At 42.2% G+C, this 26,492-nt stretch overlaps 1 protein-coding gene across 23 annotated transcripts in view; it reads right to left on the bottom strand.

Moving 5' to 3' along the window:
* SLC39A11 (solute carrier family 39 member 11) overlaps positions 1–26,492 on the bottom strand; it is a 402,448-nt gene that overhangs the window by 266,063 nt on the left and 109,893 nt on the right. For 22 of the 23 annotated variants that reach the window (XM_077328331.1, XM_077328329.1, XM_077328324.1 and 19 more), the window contains one exon: positions 21,323–21,470. In XM_077328331.1, the coding sequence (XP_077184446.1) occupies positions 21,323–21,470 (148 nt within the window). The remainder of the gene's footprint in view (positions 1–21,322; positions 21,471–26,492) is intronic. The other variant, XM_077328323.1, reaches the window with a different exon arrangement.

Genomic DNA, 26,492 nt, shown 5'->3' with positions numbered 1-26,492 from the left:
CTTCATGTGATCTGAACACTCTGCTTCTGTTAATGCAACACTGCATTTGCCTTATTAACTACTGATACATGTTGCTGAGTCATGTCCAGTGTATTATCTGCTAAGACCTCTAGATCCTTTTTGTATATACTGATATCATGATAGGTCTCTCCTATTCTATAATTATGCATTTGATTTTTCCTAAATGTAGAACTTTAAATTTATCTCTATGGAAATTAACTTGATTAATTTTATTAGTTTTCCAGTCTGTCAGATCATCCTGAATCTCAATTCTGTTTGATACAGCTCCCAATTTAGCATCATCTGCAAATTTAATGAGGATGTCCTGTATTTCTTTGTTCCCTGACATGCTCCACTCTTCATATCTTCAAGAAGAGTAAAAGGAAGCAAGCACTCTTCAGATGCAACCTGTCAAAAAGTTATAAATCCGCCTACACAATAGGACCTAGGGGTGTGTGGTGAGGTTCGGCCAAGCCAAAAAATTAGCCAAATCAATGTTGATTTGGGGGGGAGGGGATGGCATATCCTAAGTCAAACCACAATTATCCAATTCAAATAATGAGCTGAATTGCTAAAACCCAAATGGATTTGGGTTTCAATTTGGGTTTCTTAAAGTCAATAGAAAATCTAGCCTGCTTATTCAGTGGTCTAGTGTGAGAGAGGCTTGAGGTAGAGGTACCAAATTGGAAGTACAGTTGCTGAAGCCTCTCTTCAAAAGAACCCACAACTTTCCAAAAGATTAGACCCAGAGGCCCAACTCTATGGGCACTCAAGGAAGGTTTCTATTGTTTCCAAAAGGGGAAAAATAACAGGGCAATACAAGCCCAGCAGAATGACCCAGAGAATCCCTGCAGCATACCCTTGACCAAAGAACAGTATACTACTATGTGGCATGGTCGTCCCCTTCCACTGGGCGCACAGCTTTGGGAGAGACACACATGGAGTAGTGAGGGAGGTAGGGGACACCTGCCTAGCCAGCCAGATCAGCCGAATCAACTCTGGCAATCAGTGGGGTGATGTTGCAGCCAGATCGCCCTCATATCCCTGCAGTGAAAGTGTGTGTGTGGGGGGGGGGCAGCACAACAGCAGTAACACTACATTACTGCCAGAAGAACCAGTGCTACTGTGGCAATGCCAACCCAACAGGACTAAGTTCACATGAGAGAAACTCTAGAGTAGAAACTGAGGAGGAGGGGGCATTTTTGTAAGGACAACAGAACCACTGTAATCAATATGCTAGTGCCCAGCAGCAGAACAGAGTGTCATCCAACTAGTGCCCAGCAGCAGAACCCAATGCACCATTGTGGCAAATGCCAACATGACAGCGCTGCAACAAAGAATCACAAACCTAGACAGCAGGAGCAGTGCACTACTGCCCAGGATTGTGTAGGGAAGGGCCTTCTTGGTTGTGGTACCAAAACACTGACCTCCCTCCCCTGAGAGATTAATCTGTCTCTCTTTATTATTGCCTTCTGCCAGCAAGCAAAGACTGTGTTCTTCTATAGCCCCAACAACTGTTATGGTCCTCTGGTTATGTTTTTCATGAATTACTATATATAATTTTAAATGTTTTAAAAGTTGAAATTTTCCAGTGTTTGATGATCTTTGCCTTAGGAAGCCTACTTTGCTGGAAAGGTGATATAGAAATGTTTTAAATAAATAAGTTCTATCAATGCAGAAATACACAGAAGTGCCCATTTAGGACTTATAGCCAAATAAACTTTTATTTATATCATGCTCTTTTTATCTGTTATTATACAGAAGGATACCGGACCAAAAAGCTACTAATGGAAGGCAAGCCTCAAGTCTCTCTTTAGACAGTTAAATTTTGTGTTCATGAGATTCAAGCCTGGCAAAAGGAAGCAAAACACCTTTCTGCTATTTTTACTGAAAAATCCTTGACAAGTACTAATTTTTAATTTTCTACACCCCCCAACATGTTCTAAAACTTTAATGTTTTACCGTGTTTAATTTTTATATCCTGGTCTGTGACCATACAAATAAATAAATGAAAATACCTTCTATAACAGTAACAATTTTAAGTATACCTACTCTTCTGGCTGTTGTGTCGCACTTACTGATAATTCCCATAGATCTATGGATGGTTTCACAGACTGCTTTTATTCTTGCCCTCCATCTTGGAAATCTTACAGGATATACAATAAAAAAAAATCTGGGCATCTCTTATTCAAACCAGAACAATGCAAACATTGCAAATGGTCTGTTAGCCTCCGAGCACTGGTTTCATTAAGTTATGTATTAGGAACAGAGAGTATCTTATTTCTTTTCGACCCGCTGAATCAGAAAAAGCAATAAAAACACTGGAATGGATTTATCCTGCTCTCCAAGTGATCATTAGCCTAACAGAGGAAAGAAGCTTGACCTACTTGAAGGAAAACAAGAATCCATTTGAAAGGCAAAGAAATAAAATGTTAATTTAAAAGCAAGCAGCAGCATTGGCTAATGCCTTGTAAGAAACAGGGCCAGGAATCAGAAACCCACTTGGTTGAGAGACCATAACTAGCATCTGGGCTGGGTTGGTAGGACACATTTAGCTGAAGAGTGGGCAAGTCAAGAATACCAAGTTAGCTCCAGAAAAGATATTTGTAGCAGACAGAAGAAGAATAAGCAAAAGGGAACAGGAATCCAAAGCAAGAGAAGCAGTAAGGCCAAAAATTATATGACTGGAAGAGACAGAACTGAAACCAAGCTATATACCTGTCCCTTTTCTCCGCCTGCTTCATGCACTGGATGAGGCAGGTAGTTTTTATACGGCTTTTCTAAAGGACTGCTTTTTCCTTGTACAATTCTGCCTATTCAATAAGATAAGAGAGTTCTCCTGAGACACCTTCTACAGAAATTAGGTTGGTGGTAACGCAAAAGGTTTTTGTTGCCATCACCACTATGCAATATGCTTAAAAATGAGCTACACATGTACTCTATCAGATTGGGCCCAATTCCTCTACTGTCACTCTACTCATTTGCCTACACTTTCGATTACCTGCAGTCCCTCAGTAAACCAAGAAGCTACATGGGCTCCAACCCATAAAAAACAAAGGAAGAATCATCAATTCCTCCACCCTCACCCCATTCCTCTAACCGAGAACAAAATTCCAGGTAAGGAGTGTGATTTGCACAATGTACAAGACCAGTTATTACCTGGAATGGGCCCATGGTTGACATGGAGGATGCTGGTGACAAGAAGCCTTTATATGAATGAAGAAGATGAGTTGGTTTTTATACCCCGCTTTTCAATGCCCGAAGGAGACTCAAAGCAGCTTACAATCACCTTCCCTTCCTCTCCTCATAACAGACATCCTGTCAGGTAGGTGAGGCTGAGTCAGAACAGCAATATCAGGGCTCTCAGGAGCCCAAGGTCACTCAACTGGCTGCATGCATAGGAGCAGGAAATCAAATCCAGGTTGCCAGATCAGAAGCCACTGCTCTTAATTACTATGCTATGCTCTCAGTACAACCAGCCTAGGGGTTCTGAATACCAACCACAAGACCGGCTCAGATAGGGAGACTGTTAGGCAGCAGGGTGAGTGGAATACTAAGAGAATTCCAATCCTGTCTCTTAATCCCAACCCATTGGCTTTATCAAAAAATATCCAAAAATTTAAAAAACCTTATAGTCCATTCAAACTTTTGTTTCTATTAGCTTCAGAGATCTTCTTAAAAGCCATTCCCTTAGCCAGTATGTCTCTTTTTTCTCCAAACCTCCTTACAAATTCGAAAAGGCTTCTAAATGGATCCATAACTCCAGCACATTAGTGATAAGTAGAGCAAAACATTTAAGTCTTCTATTTTATGAGACTGTTAAATCAATGCAAAATGCAACTGCTTCAGGTAGTAACAATCCTAACCACAGGTTAGAAATTTTTGAGCTGTCATACAGTTTTGTGGGCTCATAGAACAAGAATATCTCTGCTAGAACCATAACGATAGAATAATAATGGAAACAGCTTTTAAAATGACTCTTGTAAAGAACAGCATCAAGGACACACATGCTGTTTTCCTGTTCTTTTCTAAACTCTGCCCATTATACAGGGCCATACATGCTTCTATAAATGACAACAAGAACCACCTGAAAGTTCAGGGCTAGAGATCTTATCCCTTAAACAAACACAGTTCTTAAAATAATTAACAAACCAAAAAGCAAAGATCATCACTAAGAATTATGAGGTGCCTACTGGCGCTCATAAGCATGGAAATGTAAGCAAGATACAGTGGTCGGTTCTACTTCCCCCACTGAATGTAATATGCCAACACTGTATTTGGCAACAATGTTATGTCTTCCATGACCTATTACTTGGTTCAAACATAATAGCGAACGATGGGCTACAACTACTAGAAATATGTCTGTACTAGCAAGAATCATAGAATCATAGAGTTGGAAGGGGCCATACAGCCCATCTAGTCCAACCCCCTACTCTACACAGGATCAGCCCTAAGCATCCTAAAGCATCCAAGAAAAGTGTGCATCCAACCTTTGCTTGAAGACTGCCAGTGAGGGGGAGCTCACCACCTCCTTAGGCAGCCTATTCCACTGCTGAACTACTCTGACTATAAAAATTTTTTCCTGATATCTAGCCTATATCGTTGTACTTGTAGTTTAAACCCATTACTGCGTGTCCTCTCCTCTGCAGCCAACAGAAACAGCATCCTGCCCTCCTCCAAGTGACAACCTTTCAAATACATAAAGAGGGCTATCATGTCCCCTCTCAACCTCCTTTTCTCCAGGCTGAATATTCCCAAGTTCCTCAACCTATCTTCACAGGGCTTGGTCCCTTGGCCCCAGATCATCTTCGTCGCTCTCCTTTGTACCCTTTCAATTTTATCTACGTCCTTCTTGAAGTGAGGCCTCCAGAACTGCACACAGTACTCCAGGTGTGGTCTGACCAGTGCTGTATACAATGGGACTATTACACCTTGTGATTTTGATGTGATGCCCCTGTTGATACAGCCCAAAATGGCATTTGATACAGCCCAAAATGGCAGATTGCAGTCCTTCAACGTATCCATCAGAACATCATGGGGAACCTTGTCAAAAGCTTTACTAAAATCCAAGTAAATGACATCAACCGAATTCCTCACGATCCAGCAAATCTGTTACTTGGTCAAAAAAGGAAACCAGGTTGGCCTGGCAAGACTTGATGGAGACAAATCCATGCTGGCTTCCTTGGATCACCAAATTGTCCTCCAGATGTTTGCAGATCGCTCCCTTTAATATCTGTTCCATTATCTTCCCCACAACAGAGGTCAGACTCACTGCTCTGTAGTTTCCCGGGTCATTCTTCCTCCCTTTTTTGAAGATCGGAATAACATTCGCTCTCTTCCAGTCCTCCGGGACATCTCCAGTCCTTAAAGAGGTTCCGAAGATGATGGACAAGGGCTGTGCAAGTTCTCTGGAAAGTTCTTTGAGCACTCTCGGGTGCATTTCATCCAACCCAGGGGATTTGAACTCATCCAGTGCAGCTAAATGCCTCTAGACAACCTCTCTATCCATGTTAACCTGCCACCCAGACACTATCCTTTGGCTATGGCCATCTCTAGATGTGCCTAAACCCTTTGACCTGTGGGGGAAAACAGATATAAAATAGGCACTAAGCCTTTCTGCTTTCTCTGCATCTTCTGTTAGAGTTTGTCCATCCGCACCCAACAGTGGGCCTATTGCCTCCTTTACTTTATGTTTGCTCCTCACTTAACTGAAAAATCTTTTCTTGTTACAATGAGCTTCCCTGGCCAATCTTAGCTCACTCTCAGCTTTGGCCTTTCTGATGATTGATCTACAGTGCCTAATACAGTGCCTGAGCCTTCGGGGAGGGCGGTATATAAATCTAAATAAATAAATAATAAATAAATAAATAGTAACCTGTAGGTACTCTTCTTTAGAGCTCTGTCCTTCCCTCCATTTCCTGAACATTTTCCTTTTCTTTCTTAGTTCCTCTTGAAGTTCTCTGTTCATCCAAATAGGCTTCTTAGAGCTCCTGCAGTGTTTTCGTCTTTCTAGGATAGTCATTGATTGAGCATGCAATAGCTCTTGTTTGAGTAGCGCCCATCCTTCACATGCTCTCTTCCCTTCCAGCATTCTCGTCCATGGTATGACACTCATCATGTCTCTGAGTTTATTAAAGTTTGCCCTACGAAAATCCAACATTCGCGTCTGGCTACAAGCTTCCTTGGCTCCCCATCTCAAAAGGAATTCTATGAGGACATGGTCACTTCCCCCTAGGGTCCCCACCTCCTTCACCTCATCCACCAACTCTTGCCTGTTGGTCAGTATTAAGTCCAGTATGGCTGAACCTCTTGTGGGTTCATCTACTATTTGATAAATGAAATTGTCAGCAAGAAAGCCCATCACAAGCAGGAATGGAATGGGTGGTAGGACCCAGAGGACACCGGGATGTGCAGATCTCTCTCTTGTCTCTCTCTCTCCTCTCGGTGTGCCTAGCAGCAGGAGGCATAGCAGGTAATTAGGGCTGGTTTGTAGGAGGGAAGGAGGGTATTTGTGCAGTTTGGGGCAGCTCTCTCTGTCTGTATCTCTCTCTCTCTGTCGCAGCATGGGCAGCTCTCTCTATGTCTCTGTCAGCAGCTTGAGGCAGCTCTCTCTGTGTGTCTCTCTGCCTCCCTTGCAGCAGGAGTGACAGGAAGGAATGAGGGCTCGTGTTCAGTCTGGCAGCACTCTGTGTTTCTCTCTCTGTCTCTGGCGTGTCTGAGAGGCATGTGGCTAGCGTCCAGGGAGGGAGGGCAGGAGCAGTAGGGGCAGGGCCAATCAGGGTGCAGCCAGCATTGCTGGCTGCACTCGGATTGGCCCTATTCCAACTCGGGCAGCCGGACACCATGGATAAGGATACCCTTGTGAGTGATGCGCAAAAGGTTCTTATTTCTGAGATTTAAGGTGCTCCCAACCTCCAAACTTCGGCATCACTTGGTGGCAAAACTCAGGTGCCTTCTCCCACAGCCAGAAGAGCACTGTCTGCTCTTCAAAGTTAGGAAGATAACTAGACAGGCCTTAAGGAGATGTGTCAAATGTTACTGCTAGCCTCTCTGGGGTTACAAAGTTAAAACATTTGACCCAGCCACTCCTAAAACTTTGGTCATGCTAAACTAGTAGAACCCATCCTAACTAGAAAAAAATTCATCACAGGGATAAAACCTAACAGGAAATTCATTAAGGATAAAACAGAACAGAAATATGGCACGGACACAATACTGAATGAAAACACTCCAACAGATCATGGCATGAACATATGCCAACATTCATGACAATGACATTTGAGACAAAGGCAAGGAGAGGTGAAATATGGTTGGGGAGGGAGAATGATCAATAAAGAACTGGCCTTTAAAAAGATACAACAGAAGGTTTGAGAAATGCCACAAATACTCCAAGCCCTTAGAAAAATGCTGTGTGATTGAAGATCCAAAACTATAGAAAACTAAAGTTATTTTGTCTTCACAAAATAGGACCAGTGCTGGGAAGATTTGTAACAGCAGGACTTACTTATAGACAGAAATAAGTACTGATTTTTATAGAGTCATCACCCACGTGTAACTGTATTGTGCTTACTGAGGTAGAACAGATCATAGAGTCCCAGAGAGCACTAGCTTGGGGATGTACTTACTGAAGGCAATTAAATTATGTTTCTAAGTATCCAAGAAATGTGGCAGGGAAGAAAGAAGCAGAGAGAAAAAACAAGTAAAATAAATCTCAAGCCTAGAATCTTTAAACCACTCCGGGGAGCGGTATAAATAAAGCAGGGCCCTTGAGGTAATTCCCACGGCCTTCCCTGTGCGGCGCAAAGGCTCTTGAAGGCCTTCAAGGTTTGGCTACTGTGTGACACAGACTGGTAGACTGAATGGGCCATTGGCCTCAACTAACACAGCACCTTTTTTGTTCTTATGATGGGGGCAGTGATGGTCTTACTCTTGGTGCTCGGAGGGCAACAGTGGGAGAGCTTCTGGAGATCTGGCCCTGTTGGTGGACCTCTTAATGATCCCCGGGATTTGGTGACTGTGTGACATGGAGGGCTGGGCTGATCCAAGTGGCCTCTCTCATATTCTTATAGTTAGCTGGCAGCCCATCTGTTAAATATTCCTATTCAGGAGTAGGGCTGGCTTCTGCAAGATTACACTGCAGGAAGATGAGGAGGATAAAGCTGCGGCCAGGCTCTAGGCTTCTGGTGGAGGAAGGACACCTTATCCAGCCCAGAGAGGTCCAGCCTCCCCACTTTCTCCTATGCTACCGGGGCATGCAACAGGAGGAAGCAGGGGAAGTTGATATGGGTTATTAAGAGCCAGCCTCCTCTCACTCCCCCCCTGCCTCCCTCCCCACACAAGCCCTGGATCCCTTTCCTTTGCAAGCTCACCAGTTTTAGGCAGAACCCCCCCCCCCCCTCCCAAACTGGCTCTCTGCCTTTTTCCTTGCTATGGGGCATACAGCAGGAGAGATGCAGGAGGATGGGCTGTGTGCCGTTAAGAGCCAGTCTCGTGTCTGTCTGTCTGTTTCTCTCTCCCCACCCCTCCCAGCCATCATCCCCACACAAGCCCTCTTTCCTTCACAAAACCAACAGAACCTCCCGATAGGGCTGCAGGAAAGGAAAATACTCCAAGGAACATAAATACTAACAAGCAGGCTTGACTAGGACTGTGGGTGGGGGAAAGACAGAAGGCAGATTAACTTGGGAATAAGTATGCAGCCTCCATCTCCTCTCAGCCAGGAAAACCATCAGCAGACTAAACCACTCATGCTTGAGGGAAAGGGCAAAAGAGGAAAATGGCCAGTTCCCAAGCCTAGCTATGGCAGCAGAGGAAATGCCAGTGACTCCTTCCAGTCCCCCCATGGAGCCCTCGGGGTCCACTGAACCCTGGTTGGGAAACATTGGTTTACGGTCAGAAGTTCTCCAAGACTTCACTGTACAACTTCCCAAGACCCTATAATCTGAGATGCTGTGGGAATAACATTCTATATACTATTTTCTGTCTACTACAGATGGACCTTTCACCATAATAAGCAAGACTTCCCATATGTGAAAGCATCTCACTTGCAGAATGTACTTCAAAATTCTCTAAAATTCTCCACAGAAACAGCTGCATACCTCAAGAAAAAATGATAACCAAAACAAGAACACTATAAATATTACTTTTAAGTACTCTTAATTGAATGGCAGATCGTTTTATATTGCACAGCTCTGATGTCTATTTCAGCAATTTAGCCAATCAATGAAAGGCCGTGGCATTGTCACTGTTAATCAGAGCATTTACTTATTGCCTTCCACTTCCAACTGTGCCAGTTAGTATATTTCCATTTTACAACGAGAATTTAGCTTTAGCCATGAGGATATGGCTCCATATCTCATTGGCGTACGTTCATATTATAGCTGGTCCTTAAGGTTTACCATCCCCTGACATTTCTAAAAAAGACTTTGTGGATCTGGGGAATCCCCTGACATATTAAAAAAGACTTTGTGGATCTGGGGGGAAAAGGTAAAGGACCTGGAGCTTAGGTTGTGTTTGGCTGAGGCTTAGGAAGAGAGAGAAAAATTATGCAAGTAAATGACTGGCTACATCAAAGGTGTCGAACGGGAACAATTTGGATTTCTGGATCATGGTCAACGATGTCAATATGAGGGGCTATTATCAGGAGACGGCGTGCACCTCACAAGGGACAGAAAAAGTATTTTTGGGAGAACCCTTGCACACCTGGTGAAGAGGGCTTTAAATTAGACACAAAGGGGGAGCAAGACGTAAATTCAGAACTTGGTGTGATGGCAAGATCTGAACATGAGATCTCAAATCTACAGGGAGTGTTACATAAGTAGGGAACTACTAGCTTACAAGGAAGTTCAAAAACCAAAACCATGAGGCACACAAAGGATGGACTACAATGTCTCTACACTAATGCACAGAGTATGGGAAACAAGCAGGAGGAACTAGTAGTTGTAATAGAGGAAGGGGGCTATGACCTAACAGGAATCACAGAAACTTGGTGGGATAATACTCACAACTGGAATATTAAAATTGAGGGGTTCAATCTATTCAGAAGGGACAGACAAGAAAAGAAAGGGGGAGGTGTAGTAATATATGTTAGGAATCTTTATACTTGTGAAGAAATACAGGTACCCGAGCATGAAAGTTCAGTTGAGTGTATTTGGGTAAATATAAAAGGAGTAGGAAATGAGAGTGGTATTATTGTGGGTGTCTGCTATAGACCACCAAGCTAGTCAGTGGACTTGAATAGGATACTGCAAGACCAAATAACACAATTTTCAACAAAGGGGGAAACAGTGGTCATGGGTCACTTCAATTACCCAGATATGTGTTGGAAGACCAACTCTGCTAAAAATGCAAACTCTATTAAATTCTTGTCTTGCTGACAGCTTCATTTCCCAGAAAGTAGAGAGGGGAACCAGGGGCTCTGCTATTTTAGACTTGATTCTCATCAACAGGGAAGAACTGGTAGATGAGGTGGAAGTCGTGGGCACACTTGGTAGCAGTGACCATGTGCTTTTGGAATTTTCAATCGTGGGAAAGAGAAAACCTTTACGTAGTCGTACATATAGACTGGACTTCAGGAAAGCTGACTTTCACAGACTTAAAGGTATGTTGCATAGAGTCAGAAAGACTTGAAGAGATGGGAGCCCAAGAGGGCTGAGAGTTTCTGAAGTTTATAAGAAACATCAAAGTCAATGTTATCATCATCTAGGCATCTATTTCTCACATATGAGCAGATCTGTGGATATCTAAATCCATGGATCAGGTCCACATTGAGAAAAAGGAGATTTTTCTGAAAATTTGGGAGACCACCCACATTTGCAGAAAGCACTAAAAGTTTTTAAATATATTTGGGGGGTTAACCCTCCCCCCAAAATATCTGCACATGTGCATATTACTTTTCCACACAACGCCACAGCCACTCTGTAGAGACCTGCTGCCAACGCTGAAGCTGCCAGGGCTCTGCCACTAATGCTCAATTTAAGGAGGAAATCAAGGTAAGGGGGAGGAGGAGGAGAAAGCAAGATGAGGGTAATATTGACAGAGAAGAGGAGGGCAGATCATAGAATCAGAGTTGGAAGGTGCCATACAGGCCATCTAGTCCAACCTAAATCAATGGAGTCTAGCTCAATGGAGAAGGAAGTCATAAAAAGAAGTGATTATCAGGGAAGAAATGGAGGGGAGAGATTGCAGGGAAAGGGGGAAAGAAAGGGAGTTCAATGGTTTAGAGTGAAGACACAGGGGGAAGAAAGAAAAGGAAGAGTTTGTCAAGGAAAGGGAGAAAGAGAAATAGAGGGATATTTCCATAAAAGGAGAAGGGGAAAAAAGAGCGGGAAGACTGTCAGAGAAGAAGAGGAGAAAGAAGGGGAAATTGTCTGAGAAGGGGGAAGAGGTAAGGAAGCAAAAGCAGGAGGCTGGGATGTATCCTCTTCACCAGTGCTCTAAAACAATCCTTGTGATTTAGGCCCATGGAATTACACTGGATGGGATGGGGGGGGGGGGGGGGAGGCAGCCTCAGTTTAAGTGAAGCCAGAAGGTCTTTTTTAAAACCTTTAGATAGAGATTTTGTGGCTCTGGAAAGGAGCATTATTTGAGCTTTTAATTAAGGTTTGGGGATCAATTGAGGCAAGAAACCTTATTTTAATGTGACAAATAAGCATCTTGTTAAGGTCCCATCATTCCTAACTGATGTAGTAAGGCGCTCTGTGAGACAAAAGAGCAGCCTTGAACCTCCCAAGGTACCCTGTCCAGAGAAAGGGGAATCAAATCTCCCCTTAAATTCTTCATTTTCAGTCAAATAAACCTTTGTTAATTACATAGCTTTTATTGTATTGACCAAAGGCCTTCACAATGGGATAATAAAAATATAAATCTGATAAAACATGCAACAACAGATAAAATTCGATAAACAATTTAAAATACAATAACCAGAATCCAAATGTCCAGGGAATGCATTTTTATTATACAACCATTTTGGTTGTGATGTTCCTAGCTGCAATAAAAAGCCCCTCTATTTGACATATATGTGTCAGAATTGGACAATTAAAAAATCAATTTATCATGCTCTGACATTGCAGGTACACCCAGTATTAACATTAAAATAAAATTACTCCTTGGTTCACCATAGAATGGACATGTTAGGACATAATTGCTAAGGTCCTCAATTTCCAGGTTCCCACAGATACAGATACAGATACAGATACAGATACAGAGATCTTGGAATACATGAGACTCAACCCAGAGCTGTAGGCATAGTTTGAAGCCTTTTATAGGTAAAAGTCATCCTTAATAGGTCAGTGGTAATATTAGCCAGGTAAGGTGTTCTTATGTGATCTTTAAAAAATAAACCTCAAGAAGCTATCTTCAACTGTGAAATTATGAAGCTATCAATCATAGCATCTATATGATAAATCCAGTCATGCTCATCATGTCCCCATTTCTCAACAAGTCATCTGGTATGGAATACCGTGACTAAATTACACTGATTTGTTCAGCTTTGTATCCCTCTACATCTATCAACAGAGACATGCTCTGTTGGCTAAAGGAGTCAGTATTCATTATTTTAGCTTTTCTCATATACTTTAAAGTAATTAGAATTTGCTCTCGCTCTTACAGAGGACAGGCCCAACTCAACCGTCATAAGGACAACCCTTTAGGTTAGGCTTTCTCTACAGCTGTTTCATGAAACCCTGGGGTTTCTCAACAGCCCCAGAAGGGTTTCCCTGACTGGGTGGGAGTTAATTTTTTATATTTTTTATTTTATATCTATATATCTATATATATAATATGAGCTTCTTGTGGCGCAGGGTGGTAAGGCAGCGACGTGAGGTCTTAAGCTCTGACCATGAGGCTGGGATTTCGATCCCAGCAGCCGGCACAAGGTTGACTCAGCCTTCCATCCTTCCAAGGTCTGTAAAATGAGTACCCAGCTTGCTGGGGGGTAAAACGATAATGACTGGGGAAGGGAATGGCAAACCACCCTGTACTGAGTCTGCCAAGAAAACGCTAGAGGGTGTCACCCCAAGGGTTAGACATGACTCTGTGCTTGCACAGGGGATACCTTTACCTTTTCTATATGTGTATATATACACACACACATACATACATACATAATCAGATGATATGAGTAGATGATACAACCATATATGGTTATGTTGCCACACACCCCCAAAACCGTCAATGATGGGCCTGGAGAGGATGGAAATGGGATGGGGCCCAGTCATGAAAACACTTGCTGGCCGAGGCTCATTTCATGTGGTAGCAACTGGAGTCCAAAGTGGTAAGTACTCTCATTTTATCTTAACTATGTTGGAGGATGGAAGTGGACAATGGAGCAGTAGATGCCTACCCCAGCCTCCCCCCCCCCAATGGCATAGGGCTGTTGTGGGGGTAGAGATGATGGAGTGTGATGTCACATCTGTTGGGAGTACCTAAATGATATCACTTCTGGTGACATGTGCCATCCAGGGGTATGGCAGGGAAGTGTGGCCTGCTGACATCATTTCCAGGGATTCTCAAAGCCTGAAGAATATTTCATGGGTTTCTCAATGGTAAAAAGGTTGAGAAAAGCCGCTTTAAGTAGGCAAAATCTCTCACATTAAAAGGTTTTACAGTTTTTCAATGTTGTCAAATGCTTGATCTCTCCACTCCATATTTCAACCCTATAGAGCAGGGGTCCTCAAACTGTGGCCCGCGGGCCAAATCCGGCCCGCGGACGATTTTCCCGCGGGTGTTTTTCCCTCCAGCTGCCTGTCACTTAGCAGCCAACTCCCTGCAGTGCGCATGTGTGAAATTTGAGCGGCACTCTCTGACGTCCCACCTTTTCTCCGTCTCTTCATTCTTCCTCTCAGTCTTTGGCGTGATTGGAGGGATAACGAGTGTGCCTGTGCAAAGCCAGCGGCTGCCTGATCGAGGTTAAAAATAAGCTAGGATTTTTTTTTACGTCAGGAGAGCCTTTTTAAAGTTAGGAGAGCCTTTTTTCTTAAGTTGGTTAATTGGCTTGAGCTTAGAGTGGCAACGAGAAAATGAGGTTTGCAAGGCAGCACAGGGTCTGCAGCGCACAGCGGGTGCCCTAGAAAAACTCTGCTCTTGCAAGGATTTTAATCTTTACCCCACCCCCTTACCTTCCTGTCGGATCTTTTTTGCCAAGCTCTTCATTATCAGCCGCCTTCCTCTGAAGAGAGACTCGGTCCCCCCCCCCATCACGTTAAAACAATTAGGATTTTTTTAACATTAGGAGAGCCTTTTTTTGAAGTTGGTTAGTTGGTTGGGGTGGTTTCTATGTGGGTGGCATCACAATGATAATGAAAATTGTCAGTGCTAAGAAGAAATGAAAATGGTCAGTGCTCAGTGTTATTGCATGGGAACTTAATCCAGCTCTGCAGACAGCGAAGGAGTAGGAAACCCAATTTAATTGACAGTAGAAGAAGAGTTGGTTCTTATATGCCGCTTTTCTCTACCTGAAGGAGTCTGAAGCGGCTTACAATCCCCTTCCCTTCCCCACAACAGACACCCTGTGAGGGAGGGGAGGCTGAGAGAGCCCTGAGATTACTGAAGAAGAAGAGTTGGTTCTTCTATGCCGCTTTTCTCTATCCAAAGGAGGCCCAAAGCGGCTTACAGTCGCCTTCCCTTTCCTCTCCTCACAACAGACACCCTGTGAGGGAGGTGAGGCTGAGAGAGCCCTGATATTACTGAAGGAGAAGAAGAGCTGGTTCTTATATGCCGCTTTTCTTTACCCGAAGGAGGCTCAAAGTGGCTTACAGTCGCCTTCCCTTTCCTCTCCTCACAACAGACACCCTGTGGGGTGGGTGAGGCTGAGAGAGCCCTGATATCACTGCTTGGTCAGAACAGTTTTATCAGCGCCATAGCAAGCCCAAGGTCACACAGCTGGCTGCATGTGGGGGAGTGAAGAATCGAACCCAGCTCGCCAGATTAGAAGTCCGCACTCCTAACCACTACACCAAAATGCATTTATATTCTGATTGCTATTCAGTTGTGTATGATGTTGTATGCTGTGTGCTGTGTAAGCCCTGGTTCACACTGTTGTGATCTCTGAGCAGTGCGAGTTCAGCCATGTGCTTGTATGGCTGAACTCACACTGAATCTCAGGAACCATGCACTCAAAATGGGAACCATCTTTGGCAGCACTTATGTCTGTGAACAGATTTTTTCCAGAATGAAACATCTGAAATCTCCAACCAGATCTAGACTAACTGATGCACACTTGCATCACTTGTTACGACTAGCAGTGACAAATATGGAACCGGACATTGACCATCTCATTAGCCAAAAGCAGGCCCATAGTTCCCATTAAAATACTGGCAAGTTTGTTGATTTAACTTTACTTGTTCTTCATTTTAAATATTGTATTTGTTTTGTTTTGTTTTTTACTTCAAAATAAGATATGTGCAGTATAGGAAATTGTTCAGTTTGTTTTTAAAAAACTATAGTCCGGCCCTCCAACGGTCTGAGGGACAGTGAACTGGCCCCCTGTTTTAAAAGTTTGAGGACCCCTCCTATAGAGCATATGGGGGATTACTTTGCTAGTAAACAGTTTAATGGCAGGATCAATCAGACATCCACCCTTCACATATAAAAACTTCACTATAGCCCTCATAGTTTTTAATGCTGTCACTTTTATCATTGCTAGATGTATTTTTCAAAGAAAGGGTTAAACAGAAAAAAAATCCTAGATATTTATATATGCTGCATTGTTTGATAGGCATATTTAGGATACTCCAGGAAATCTTTTTTGTCTTTTCCTAAAAACCATTACCTAGATATGTCTATCTTAATTTTGACATGTTTTAGATCAGTGGTTCTCAACCTGGGAGTCAGGACCCCTTTGGGGTTTAACGACCCTTTCACAGGGGTCACAGCAGGACAAGCAGCTTGGCTGGAGGGGTGAGCGGCCATCCACACAACAGCTTTGTGGGATAGATCAAGATAGAATGTTCGTCGGTCTGGAGAGGGAAAGAGTGAAATCGGCATGGTGGGACAAGAAGAAGAACTAAACTGAGAAACCCCGAGAGAAAAAAAACAATTGATATACAATCATGAACAACGGATCTTCATGCCAATGATCAGTTTCTGTTTAATTTCTGTGAAAGAACACTTGCATAATTTTATGGTTGGGGGTCACCACAACATGCGGAACTATATTAAAGGGTCGTGGCATTAGGAACATTGAGAACCACTATTTTAGATGAAGTTGTCTTAATCCATATACTAAACATTTGTCTACATTTTGATTAGCTAATCTGTCCCTGTCTATCGAATCAAATGCTGATACAAGTTCCACATATGCTGCATGAAGCGCTTGTGCAGGTCCATTAAATGCCAAAGAAGCTAAATCATATAATGTTTGAAAATGCTCAATAGTAGAGTGTCCCTTTTTAAATCCATAGATGGAGAGGAGACAACATGGCAGCTGCAAGGAGGTAGCTCAGTGTGGAGCTCTCTCTGGAAAGTTTTTTATCAGCTCAACTGATATTTACCACTCTATTGCCCTACCGCTCTACAGATAGGGTGAGCAAACTTTGGGTTTTATCTTAATCATTAAGTGTTCTTTTTTCATCTCTGGGTGCTCTAAGAGCTGACTGCACTTGCAGGTGCCGGATGTTATAAGGTGAAGCCTGATTCATTACAGTAATATGTAACCTTGTAGTCTTAAGAGTTTCTCTGGGAAGACTAGTATGTTTTATTTTTAAAACAACCTTGAAGGTTCACTGATAAACTGTGGAAATAATTAATGGCAGCTGACAAGCGCCTAAAGACTCACAGATAATGCCCCCACCTGCAAGTAAACAAACTAAGATAGGAATTTTATTTGCTCCAAATGCTTCCCGGAATAAGTTGACATTTATTACTCAAACTGCTAATCATTTTGCCTCTTTGGAAGACTGTGACTCTCAGAAGGTGATTGAGGAAGTAGGGGAGATGAGAAATACAATGGAACAACAGCATGTAAGGGAGCAACACCATCTAAGTACAGCCTTAGTGTAGCAGGTTTGCAAGGAAAAGACCTTGAAGGAACATACAGCTTACATGCCAACAATCTTTATTTTAAAGCTTGATTATGGGCAAATGGGGTATAAAGAATTTTGAAGAGAGGCTACATATGAACATGCTGGCTTAAATGTAACTAATTTCAGCAAGGAAATTCCTTGTTCCTGTTCACAAATTACTTTGATAAAGGGTTTTTTTTAGAAATTTGACGGGCACTACCAATAGTAAAAGAGGGAGAAATGAGATGCCCCATCTGAAAGTCCTTGTGGGTTCCCACCTGCATAGTCTAATACCCAAATTAGCTCAATATGAGGATTCAGAATTACAGGGACTGGAGCAGTGAATGGGCAAGACAGATCTTTCTACACACCTGAAAAACGCCACAGGTTTATAGAAAAATGTGAAATTTAAACAAAATATATTGAGGAGGGACCCAAAATAAAGAGAGGAGCATCTTTAGTCTAGCACTATATTAAAATACACAAATTTCTTATGAGATGAAGAGCAGAAAACTCAAACAAGTTCCTTTCAATACATATTGAATTTAAGATACAATCAGCACGAAGGCTTCTTCAGCCTTTCTGCTCAAGATCATGAACTTTTCCTGAATTCTGCCAGAAAAAGGCTACTAAAGAGGGATAGATTAGTTTAAGCAGGGTACAAATGAAGTAAAATAAATAAAATTTTGCGAACACCACTCACTCAACTAAAAGAAGTCACTGCCAAAACTACAAAGGGAAAGTGTGCATATAATACTAGCAAGAGCACACACACAAAATACTGCCTCATCTGGCAGAAACAACACATGAAGAAAGCATACTTTTCAGTATTAAATGGGTCTTAAAAATGGAGAAAAATAATAGTGTATGAATATTTTTAAAAGTATGTCACCCTCTTAGGACAGAGTGGGCCACCAGTTCATTTTTTTCTTCAAGCTAGTAGTGTTTTTGCCTTGTCCTGAGAGACCTTGAGTCATCCCTCCCACCATCTAGTTGAAATGGTTCTCATGCAGCAATTAGGAGGCTGTAATGCTATAATTCCTTAATCACGGAAAGAACACAAGCACACAAACCTTAGTCTTTCTCCAAATCAATCACTCACTCAATTGCCACTTTGTATTCCACTCCCTTACGTTGGGCCCCAATCCATATTTTTATCATGAGGTAAAACTGTGGAGCTTTTCTCTTCCCTAGACAATTCCCACAGCAACTGTATTGACTGGCCCCACTGCAGGAACTATGCCATCATGTCTTGCTTTTAAAATGTAAATTGTACATAATGATCCATTAGTGATTATTATCAGTAGCTATATTAGTGGGAAATACCCATTAAATAGGAAAGATTAGAATACTCCCAGAATTTTGGTAAGAACAGCAGCTTGAAACTTCATGAAAGCTTTAGGGAAACCTATTAATAGAGTCTCTGTCAGTCTTCACTCCTTCAGTTATGATTACTTTTGCGAAAATATAGAGTTCATTCCAGAAAGCCAGAAAGCAGTGAACAGAAGTGTCACAGAAGAAATAAAGAAAACCAGAGTTTGCCAACATGCATCTTTTTTCCCAAAGAAGAAAAACCTTTTCTCCAGACAGAAAAAAACCCCAAACAACCCATCATTAAAAATTGGCTATTTCCAAATCACTTTCACATTTTCTTGTTTACAACTTTAAGTAGTCTGTTATTTCCACACAGAAAAATGCAAAAAGTTCCTGTGGGGAAAAGAGCTCTATTTTTCACCAACTGAACTGCAATTTAGCTGTTATTTTTGCAAGGTAAGTGTTTGATGACTTGACTTGTGAGACTGGAGGGGAAAGGGAACACGGGGTTCTTTTCATGAGCCAACTGTGTTATCTGTTGACTATGTGACCATTGTAGGCAAGGCAAACCATGGGGTAAATAAAGCTAAACAAATAGCACTGCCGTTTTAAAATTATACTATAAAACAACACAAACCAGAGGGAAGCAAACCTGAAATAAATACCATTTCTTTCAAGAAGTAGTACTATTGATTATTGGATTTAGAACTACCATTGTTGCACAGAAGTGCTGCAAGTGGCAAATGCTTGCTGTTATGGAAACGCCAGTGACAGATATAATCACTCCCTAGATAATAAGCACAATTTAGGACTAAAGAATAGACCTGGGAAATGTGAATGAGTGAAAGGAGGCAAGGCTCAAAGCAACACGAGAGGGATTCAGACGAGGGTCACATTGAAAGGATACCCTTTATACTTCATGCCATTCTAGTTGCTATGGACGGGCAACTAAATTCAGTACATCCTCCCCATCATTAACCACTGTCACCTTATGTAGTGGCAGCCGCCAGCTTCAATGGCCTTAAAAGATTATTAAAAGAGGCATTTAGGTCTCTAAAAGCAAATTAAAGATATTAATGGATGACAGATCCATCAATAGCTGTTAACGTAATGGTTAAGTAAAACTGGCATGTACAAAGGCAATATATCTTAAAGTACCAGTTGCCAGGAGGGGCATCATCAGAATTGTGGAATTTCCATGGTTCGTGGAAAACAGAATATTGAGTTGGATGTACCGTGGGTGCATGCATGTACCCATAACCCCCAATCTCAATCATCTTCTCAATTACTCTTTTAGAATTTATTTTCATTTTTTTATATGGGAGATAATCTCCAAGGTCACATCTAGAATTTGGCTCTCACTGCTGGAGTTTTCAAGAATCATAGGGATATAAGCAAATTTGGTTAATTCTGATAATAAATCCAAATTATATCATAGATTTGTAGAGATCATGTATAATGGAATAAATAGTAATGATGAAAGTATTGACATAATGGAAACTAAGCAGTTAACTTTTGTTAAATATCAAATATTGTTAAGATTTGGCTGAGGAGGAGATGGGGAGAACTAAATGGGGAGGAAAAGGGGAAAACTTGGATACTTATCAATCTTTTTACTACATTTCATAATACATAATGTACAATAGTTTTTAAGTTGTTTGATCTTTAAATTGTTTGATCTTTTTTGTTTTCTGTTTGCCTATTTTTTCCTTGAGAAAATATTAATAAAAATTTGGTATACATAAAACATATGGGGCATTTCAGCCACTCAAATGGCAACACCATCTTTCCAACAAAAATTGAGAGATAGCACATATGTGAGAGTGGAGGGGAAGGAGTTAACTTCCAAAATGACTACTTGAATTTTCTTGTAGCAGCTCATATAATAAATGCCAAGAATGACAGAGGATCTGAGACAACTATCTGGCTATGAACAAAAGTACCATATAGTCCATGTATAACAACAAGAAGACAAGTTGGGTTTTATACCCTGCTTTTCACTACTCAGAGAAGTCTCAAAGCACCATACATTTGTCTTCCCTTCATTTCCCACAACAGACACCCTGTGCCGGTGGGGCCGAGAGGGCTCTGAGAGAAACTTCTCTGTGAAAATAGCTCACAGACAACTATGACTAGCCCAAGGTCACACAGCTGGTTACATGCGGAGGAGTGGGGAACCAAGCCCAGCTCTGCCATTATGCTACATAGACAATTTAGGCTTGCCAGGTGTTTTGTGACCTGCGTGCTAGTCCTTCTGTAAAAGGCTTTCACTGATGGAAGCAAATGACATTTCACATTCATTAAAAAAAATCTAAGGGCAAAACAGCACTGCTTTCCCAGGTCAAATGCATATTCAAAATGAATCAAATTGAAACTGCCGTTTTAATGTAGAGATAAAAGTTTACTGATTCTCATCAAAGAAATAGTAATACATCTCACATCTTTTAATTATGGCACGAGTATCAATTTCCTAGAAATCAGGAGGGGGATTTTCTCAGCACTACACAGCTAGGTAGTAGCTGTAAAAGCTCTTTTCTTAGCCGACCACAGCTTTGCTTGAATTGTGGTGGTCAACATCTTTTACAGCTGAGCATTCATACCTTGTGTACATTAGGGAATTGTAACAGGAAGGGGTACAAACTTCCCCACGTGTGTTCAAGCGGCAGGATAGCATATTTTAAATAGACTGTTCATTCTTGATTTATTAAGGCATCTAAACATTAAAAGATCAGGCAAACATAAAAACCTGTGTAAGTGATCTGGAAAAGCATAAGGAAAAGGAAAAGCAACCCCAGCTCTGCCTAGTTACCTGAATGAAAAGAGTGAGAAAGTTATTTAAAACCAGTTTTAAACACACACAAACCCCTATTAATTACCTATATAGATACAAGATGTTTGTGTGTGTACTCATTTTTGTATCTTATGAACTTAGTAATAATAGTAATAATAATTAATAATAATATTGAAATTGGCCTGATTCTGCAGATGGTATATGACAGGATGCTTGCCTGAATGCAATGAAGTTCTACCTATCCGAATGGACAGCTCGTTTTGATACTCCTCCTGGTAGTGGATGGTTTGGTGTTCATACTTCTCTTTCACCACTCTTGAATCATAATCCAAAGCCAGTGCTGTGTATGGAGGCTCACTGATACCCTGGAACAAAGAAAAACATAATTATTCTCATGCTTCTTTTTGTATATATGGCTGAACACTATATTGTGTTTTTCAATGCCTTGAAATACATTAAAAAATAATCATATGGCATATTATCATTGGTTGCCCTGTTGCAGTGAACACAGTTTTACTGACACAATTACACGGAACCTGGGTCTCTGGCACTGTTGTGTATGATGATGACTACAGCCATGCAGGCGTCTCAAAAGAAAGTCAACATATTATGTATTCAAGAGGGTAAATCTGGAAACATCATGATAGAAGATCTTTTGCTATTGCGAAGAATGACTGGCTTGTCTAGTCATGGGGTACATACAGTCACCCCCCCTGCCCCCTAACATTTCAACCTTCCATCATTTATTCTTCCCATGGCAGAAGAGCTTTTTATCTTCAAAGGAACAGGCAATAAAAAGCAAAAGCTACACGTTTAACACCGAGCGGCCAAATGGCTGCCAGAACTAGTCACTAGAGCCATAACAATGTCCGACAAGAGATAATATCATAAAGAGTCTAAGGAAATTTAATAAACACATACATATATAATTAATTTCAGATAGTATGCAAAAAGAAATGACTATTGTAAGGTAATCGGTTTTTATTTATGTGCATTTTAAATAATTATTTCTTTTAAAAAATCAAAACCAAGGCTTCCAAGATTAGGCCTGCCCGTGAGTCTGAGCAGCAAAAAGACTAGCCATTTCCACATTTTGTCCCTCTCAGCATTTGCCTTGCACTGCCCTCAATGAAACAGAAGATTAAATTTATTTATTTATTTAATATTTATATACTGCCCTCCCTTGCGGCTCAGGGTAGTTTCCAATGAAAATTCAATGGTACAGTACAAGGAAGCATCATCATCATGAACGTATGACATTTTTAACATCAGAACTCATAACAGTAGTACATTTAATAGTTCTTCTCTTCGTCTGAAGGGTGCAACTGATGGTGGGAGGGGCTTCCCGCTCTGGTTGATGGAGTTGTTACACCTGTCTCAACCAAAAGCTTGGTAGAAGAGCTCTACTTTGAAGGCCCTGTGGAATTGTTTCAGTTCCCACAGAGCCCTGATCTCATCTGGGAGCTCATTCCACCAAGTGAGGGCCGGGACAGAAAAGACCCTGGCCGAGGTCAAGGTAATAAGGAGCCTCCCTGGGGCCAGGGATTGACAGCTTGTTGGTGTTCACATATTATAGTACTCTAGTGGGGGGGCACTCAGGGCTCTCACCACATATGACCTTGAAGGTGATTACCACAACCTTAACTCAACTGGTAGCCAGTGAAGCTGTTGGAGCACAGGTCAGATGTGGGCCTCCCAAGGTGTTCCCGAGAGAACCCTGGCTGCTGCATTCTGTACAAGCTGTAGTAACATTTAACTGATTTTACCATCATTTCATAGGTTTTCATAAATGGCCTGTAGGATGTTCTTGGCACTTTGTCATGAGTTTTCCTCCAAACACACTCTAGCCATTTCAGTTCCCATTTCATCTCACAGAGCCCTTCTGTATACCAGGGGGCATGCTTTTGGCAGGGACAGAGAAAGCTCAGATTCGCAGCACTGCACACAAGCACTGTACCAATCATATACACGAAAGACAAATAAAAAAACCAGAAGGCAATAGATGAATAACCATACTCTATTTGCATAATGCATAGCAATGGTATTCATACTGATCACACATCAGCTAGCAATGTTTAATCAGGACAATGTTTCCATTTCTACTAGGGCAGTTATTAGGAAACCACATGAAAAACAATTTCTTGATGGTTAATTATTTATTTTCATTTTACAATAAAATTACAGTAATATTTCTCTATTCCCTATACTCTTCAATGGCATTCTTCAGTATTTCTTCTGTTTCTTTCCCAAAAGCCCTATAATCTCTTCTTCAACCCAAACTACCTTTCTGACTCCGTTTTGAGCCTTCCATTCTTCCTATTCCTTCTTACTATGTGGCTTTGTTTGTACAAAATCTAAGACACAGTCCTGCAGTGCCAGTCACTGGGCCTAGTTGCGCCGTAGAGAACATGACAGGACTTCAGGGGGCAGCTCATTTTCTCTGTATCTCTCACCTCACACTACTTCTTTCCTTCTTGGTAACCCCAATATCCACATTGTTCCCTGCTCTCTTCTCCCTTATTATTTGTCTGTCCAAGGGTTTTGAAAAAGCCTAGGTTAAGATCTCAGGACAAGAGCTTTCTCAAAAGAAAAAACTCTGATTATGTTATACATCTATGGAATGAATTTAATATGATCATAAAAGAGACTAGTAAGTCCCATTTCGAGGCCCTTGTGTCTTTTGGCCTTGGTAAATTCTCCCAACAGCTTGAAGCCCTAATACCTGGAATTATTTGGTACACACACTTCTACAAAATTGTCTGAGTTCACCATCCTTTCCACCATCTGCAGAATCAAGTACCCTGGCCATTCCATTAAACCAGGGGTAGTCAAACTGCGGCCCTCCAGATGTCCATAAACTACAATTCCCAGAAGCCCCTGCCAGCATTTGCTGGCAGGGGCTTCTGGGAATTGTAGTCCATGGACATCTGGAGGGCCGCAGTTTGACTACCCCTGCATTAAACCTTCAAATCTGCCAGCTTGACCACCCATTCCAAAGGCTGAAGTCCGAAGCCATATTACATCTCTAGCTTCTGACAAATCACCCAGAGAACATCTGATTCCATCTGAACTATCCAAAACCATCCCTAACAGGTAAGCTCCAGTTTTAGCCAGGATCTTTCCTAATGGTTGAAAGATGAGCACAGTGGTCCCCATACACAAAAAGGTGATGAAAGTTACCCAAAAAATTACTGCCCTAAATATTGCACCTAAAATTTTTGTTCCATACTTTTTTGCTACATAAATAACATCCATACCAAGAGGATTTATAAGAGGACTACTCCCAAGCCCTCCGTTACTAGTATTGCCAAACCCTCCACTACTAAGCAAACTCAAGCATGACAGGACCCATGAAAGGCCTGTCCATGGATTTTATCAATCTAGCGACAGTTTTTGACTCCACTGACAGACTCTGCATGAAGTTGAGAACTAACATCAACAAAAGCCTACTATGTCTGTTACATTTCTGTAAAACTGGACTTTTTAAGTTTCCAAATAGTTATGCTCTTACTGAGCAAAGACAAGACTCAATCTGATTTTTTTAGCTCCATCTTTTCCCACTATACGACACCAAATGATCTGCTGCACATACCAGCCAATACTTCTGATATATACATGACTGGGTGTACAAAGGTGATGCATTGATCAAACACTCTTTAATCCTGTAACTGAAATCAACACCATAGTACAAAATCATTTTAAAAGATCATTCTATTTAGTAAACATATCAATACGCCTAGGGGCGGTGCTGGTTGAAGGGAAGGAAAGGGCCGGCGACTCGGGACAATGGCAGGAAGGTGAGTAGGGGCTCTGGGAGCAGGGATTGGCTGGGGAAAGGAGCAGTCGGGGTGGGGGTGGGAACGGCGGGAACGGCGGCGGGGCGAGAGGCATCTGGTGGGTGTGTGGGAGTCGTGGCGGCGGTGCAGGAAGGGGTCTGGGGACGGTGGAGAGGTGAGCACGCGGCAGGTGGGTGCATGAGTGTGTGTGTGGCTGCTTGTTGCGTCAGAAGCTGCAGCAGGTCGAGAAGGGGTCTGGGGAGGCTGGGGAGGTTAGGAGGTGGTGGGTGGGTGCATGAGTGTGTGTGGGTGTGGCTGTTTGTAGTGTGGGAAGCGGCGGTGGTGCCTCGGGAAGGGGTCTGGGGAGGCTGGGGGGTTAGGTGGCGGCGGATGCGTGAGTGTGTGTATGCGTGGCTGTTTGTTGCGTTGGAAGTGGCGGCGGGGCGGAAAGGGGTCTGGGGAGGCTGGGGGGTAGTTGGATTTGGGTGATTGCTTGGTGGTGGTCAGGGGCAGGAAAGGTGCAGGGACGTCGCGTCTTTGATGCGCCGTCCCTGATCCTTTCCCTAGGGAGAGGGGAAGGCGGCGGGAGGACTAACTGTGGTGGAAGGCTGCTTCTCTTTCTGTGCTTCGAGTCCCCTGGCGGCTGAGGCAAGGCTGAGCCAAGCCGCCAATGGGGAGGTGTGCTTTGCGCACCTCCCCATTGGCCATTTGGCCCTTGAGTAGCACTCGGAGGGGCGACTCAGGAGTCACTTTGCGGCTCCTGATTCGCCCCTCTGAGTTTTTATCACGGACAGAGCCCGCGCCAACTCCTCCCCAATAGCTCTTAGGGCTTTATTTTATCCACTCCGCAGGAGTGGTTAAAGATTATATGTGTCCTTATATTTTGTTAGAGCACTGATGAAACATATTTGGTCTATGATTATACCGTGTAAAACTACTGAGACTGAACATACAATATTACACAGACTCTGATTTGTCTATTTTAATGTTTTTAATCTTCTTAATATGCATTTTGTAAATAAATCATTGTATTTTAAGGCCGATCTCTTTTGTTGCTGAACCTTCAGTTTCCTAACTTTTCTCAGGTTGAGTTTTTGTTCCCTTTTTGTTTTTCATCATACAATTGTGGGGCTGCCACCTGAAAGGTCCTTTCTTGTATGCCTACTAAAACAAGCTTCTTTGACTGATGAGACAGTCAGGAGCACTAATATGTGACATCCTTGTTTCCTCATTGTGACCTACACATTCATGAAGGTTTAAAACTTTCTGTGTCAAACTCTAGGGCAGGCTTTCTCAACCAGAGTTTCATGAAACCCTGAAGTTTCTTGAATGGGTAGGAAATAACTGTTTATATATTTTTTATTTGTTAAATATTTATTGGGTGATATGACCATATATGATAATGTCGATCCACCCCCCCTCCCAAAATGGCCAGTGATGGGTGTCGAGGGAGTGGAAAGTTGAGGGGCCCTGGTGGGGGGGGTGCTTCCCTACCCATATTCTACACAATCGTGCCCCTACTTGGGTTTCTTGAAGCCTGAAGAATTTTTCAGGATTTACTCAATGGGATAAAAGCTACTCTATGGGGTACAATTTATACAGAAAATAAAA

The sequence above is a fragment of the Paroedura picta genome, chromosome 3 (assembly GCF_049243985.1).
Source record: "Paroedura picta isolate Pp20150507F chromosome 3, Ppicta_v3.0, whole genome shotgun sequence".
Classification (NCBI taxonomy): Eukaryota; Metazoa; Chordata; class Lepidosauria; order Squamata; family Gekkonidae; genus Paroedura; species Paroedura picta.
This window is presented reverse-complemented; position numbering and strand designations above follow the sequence as displayed.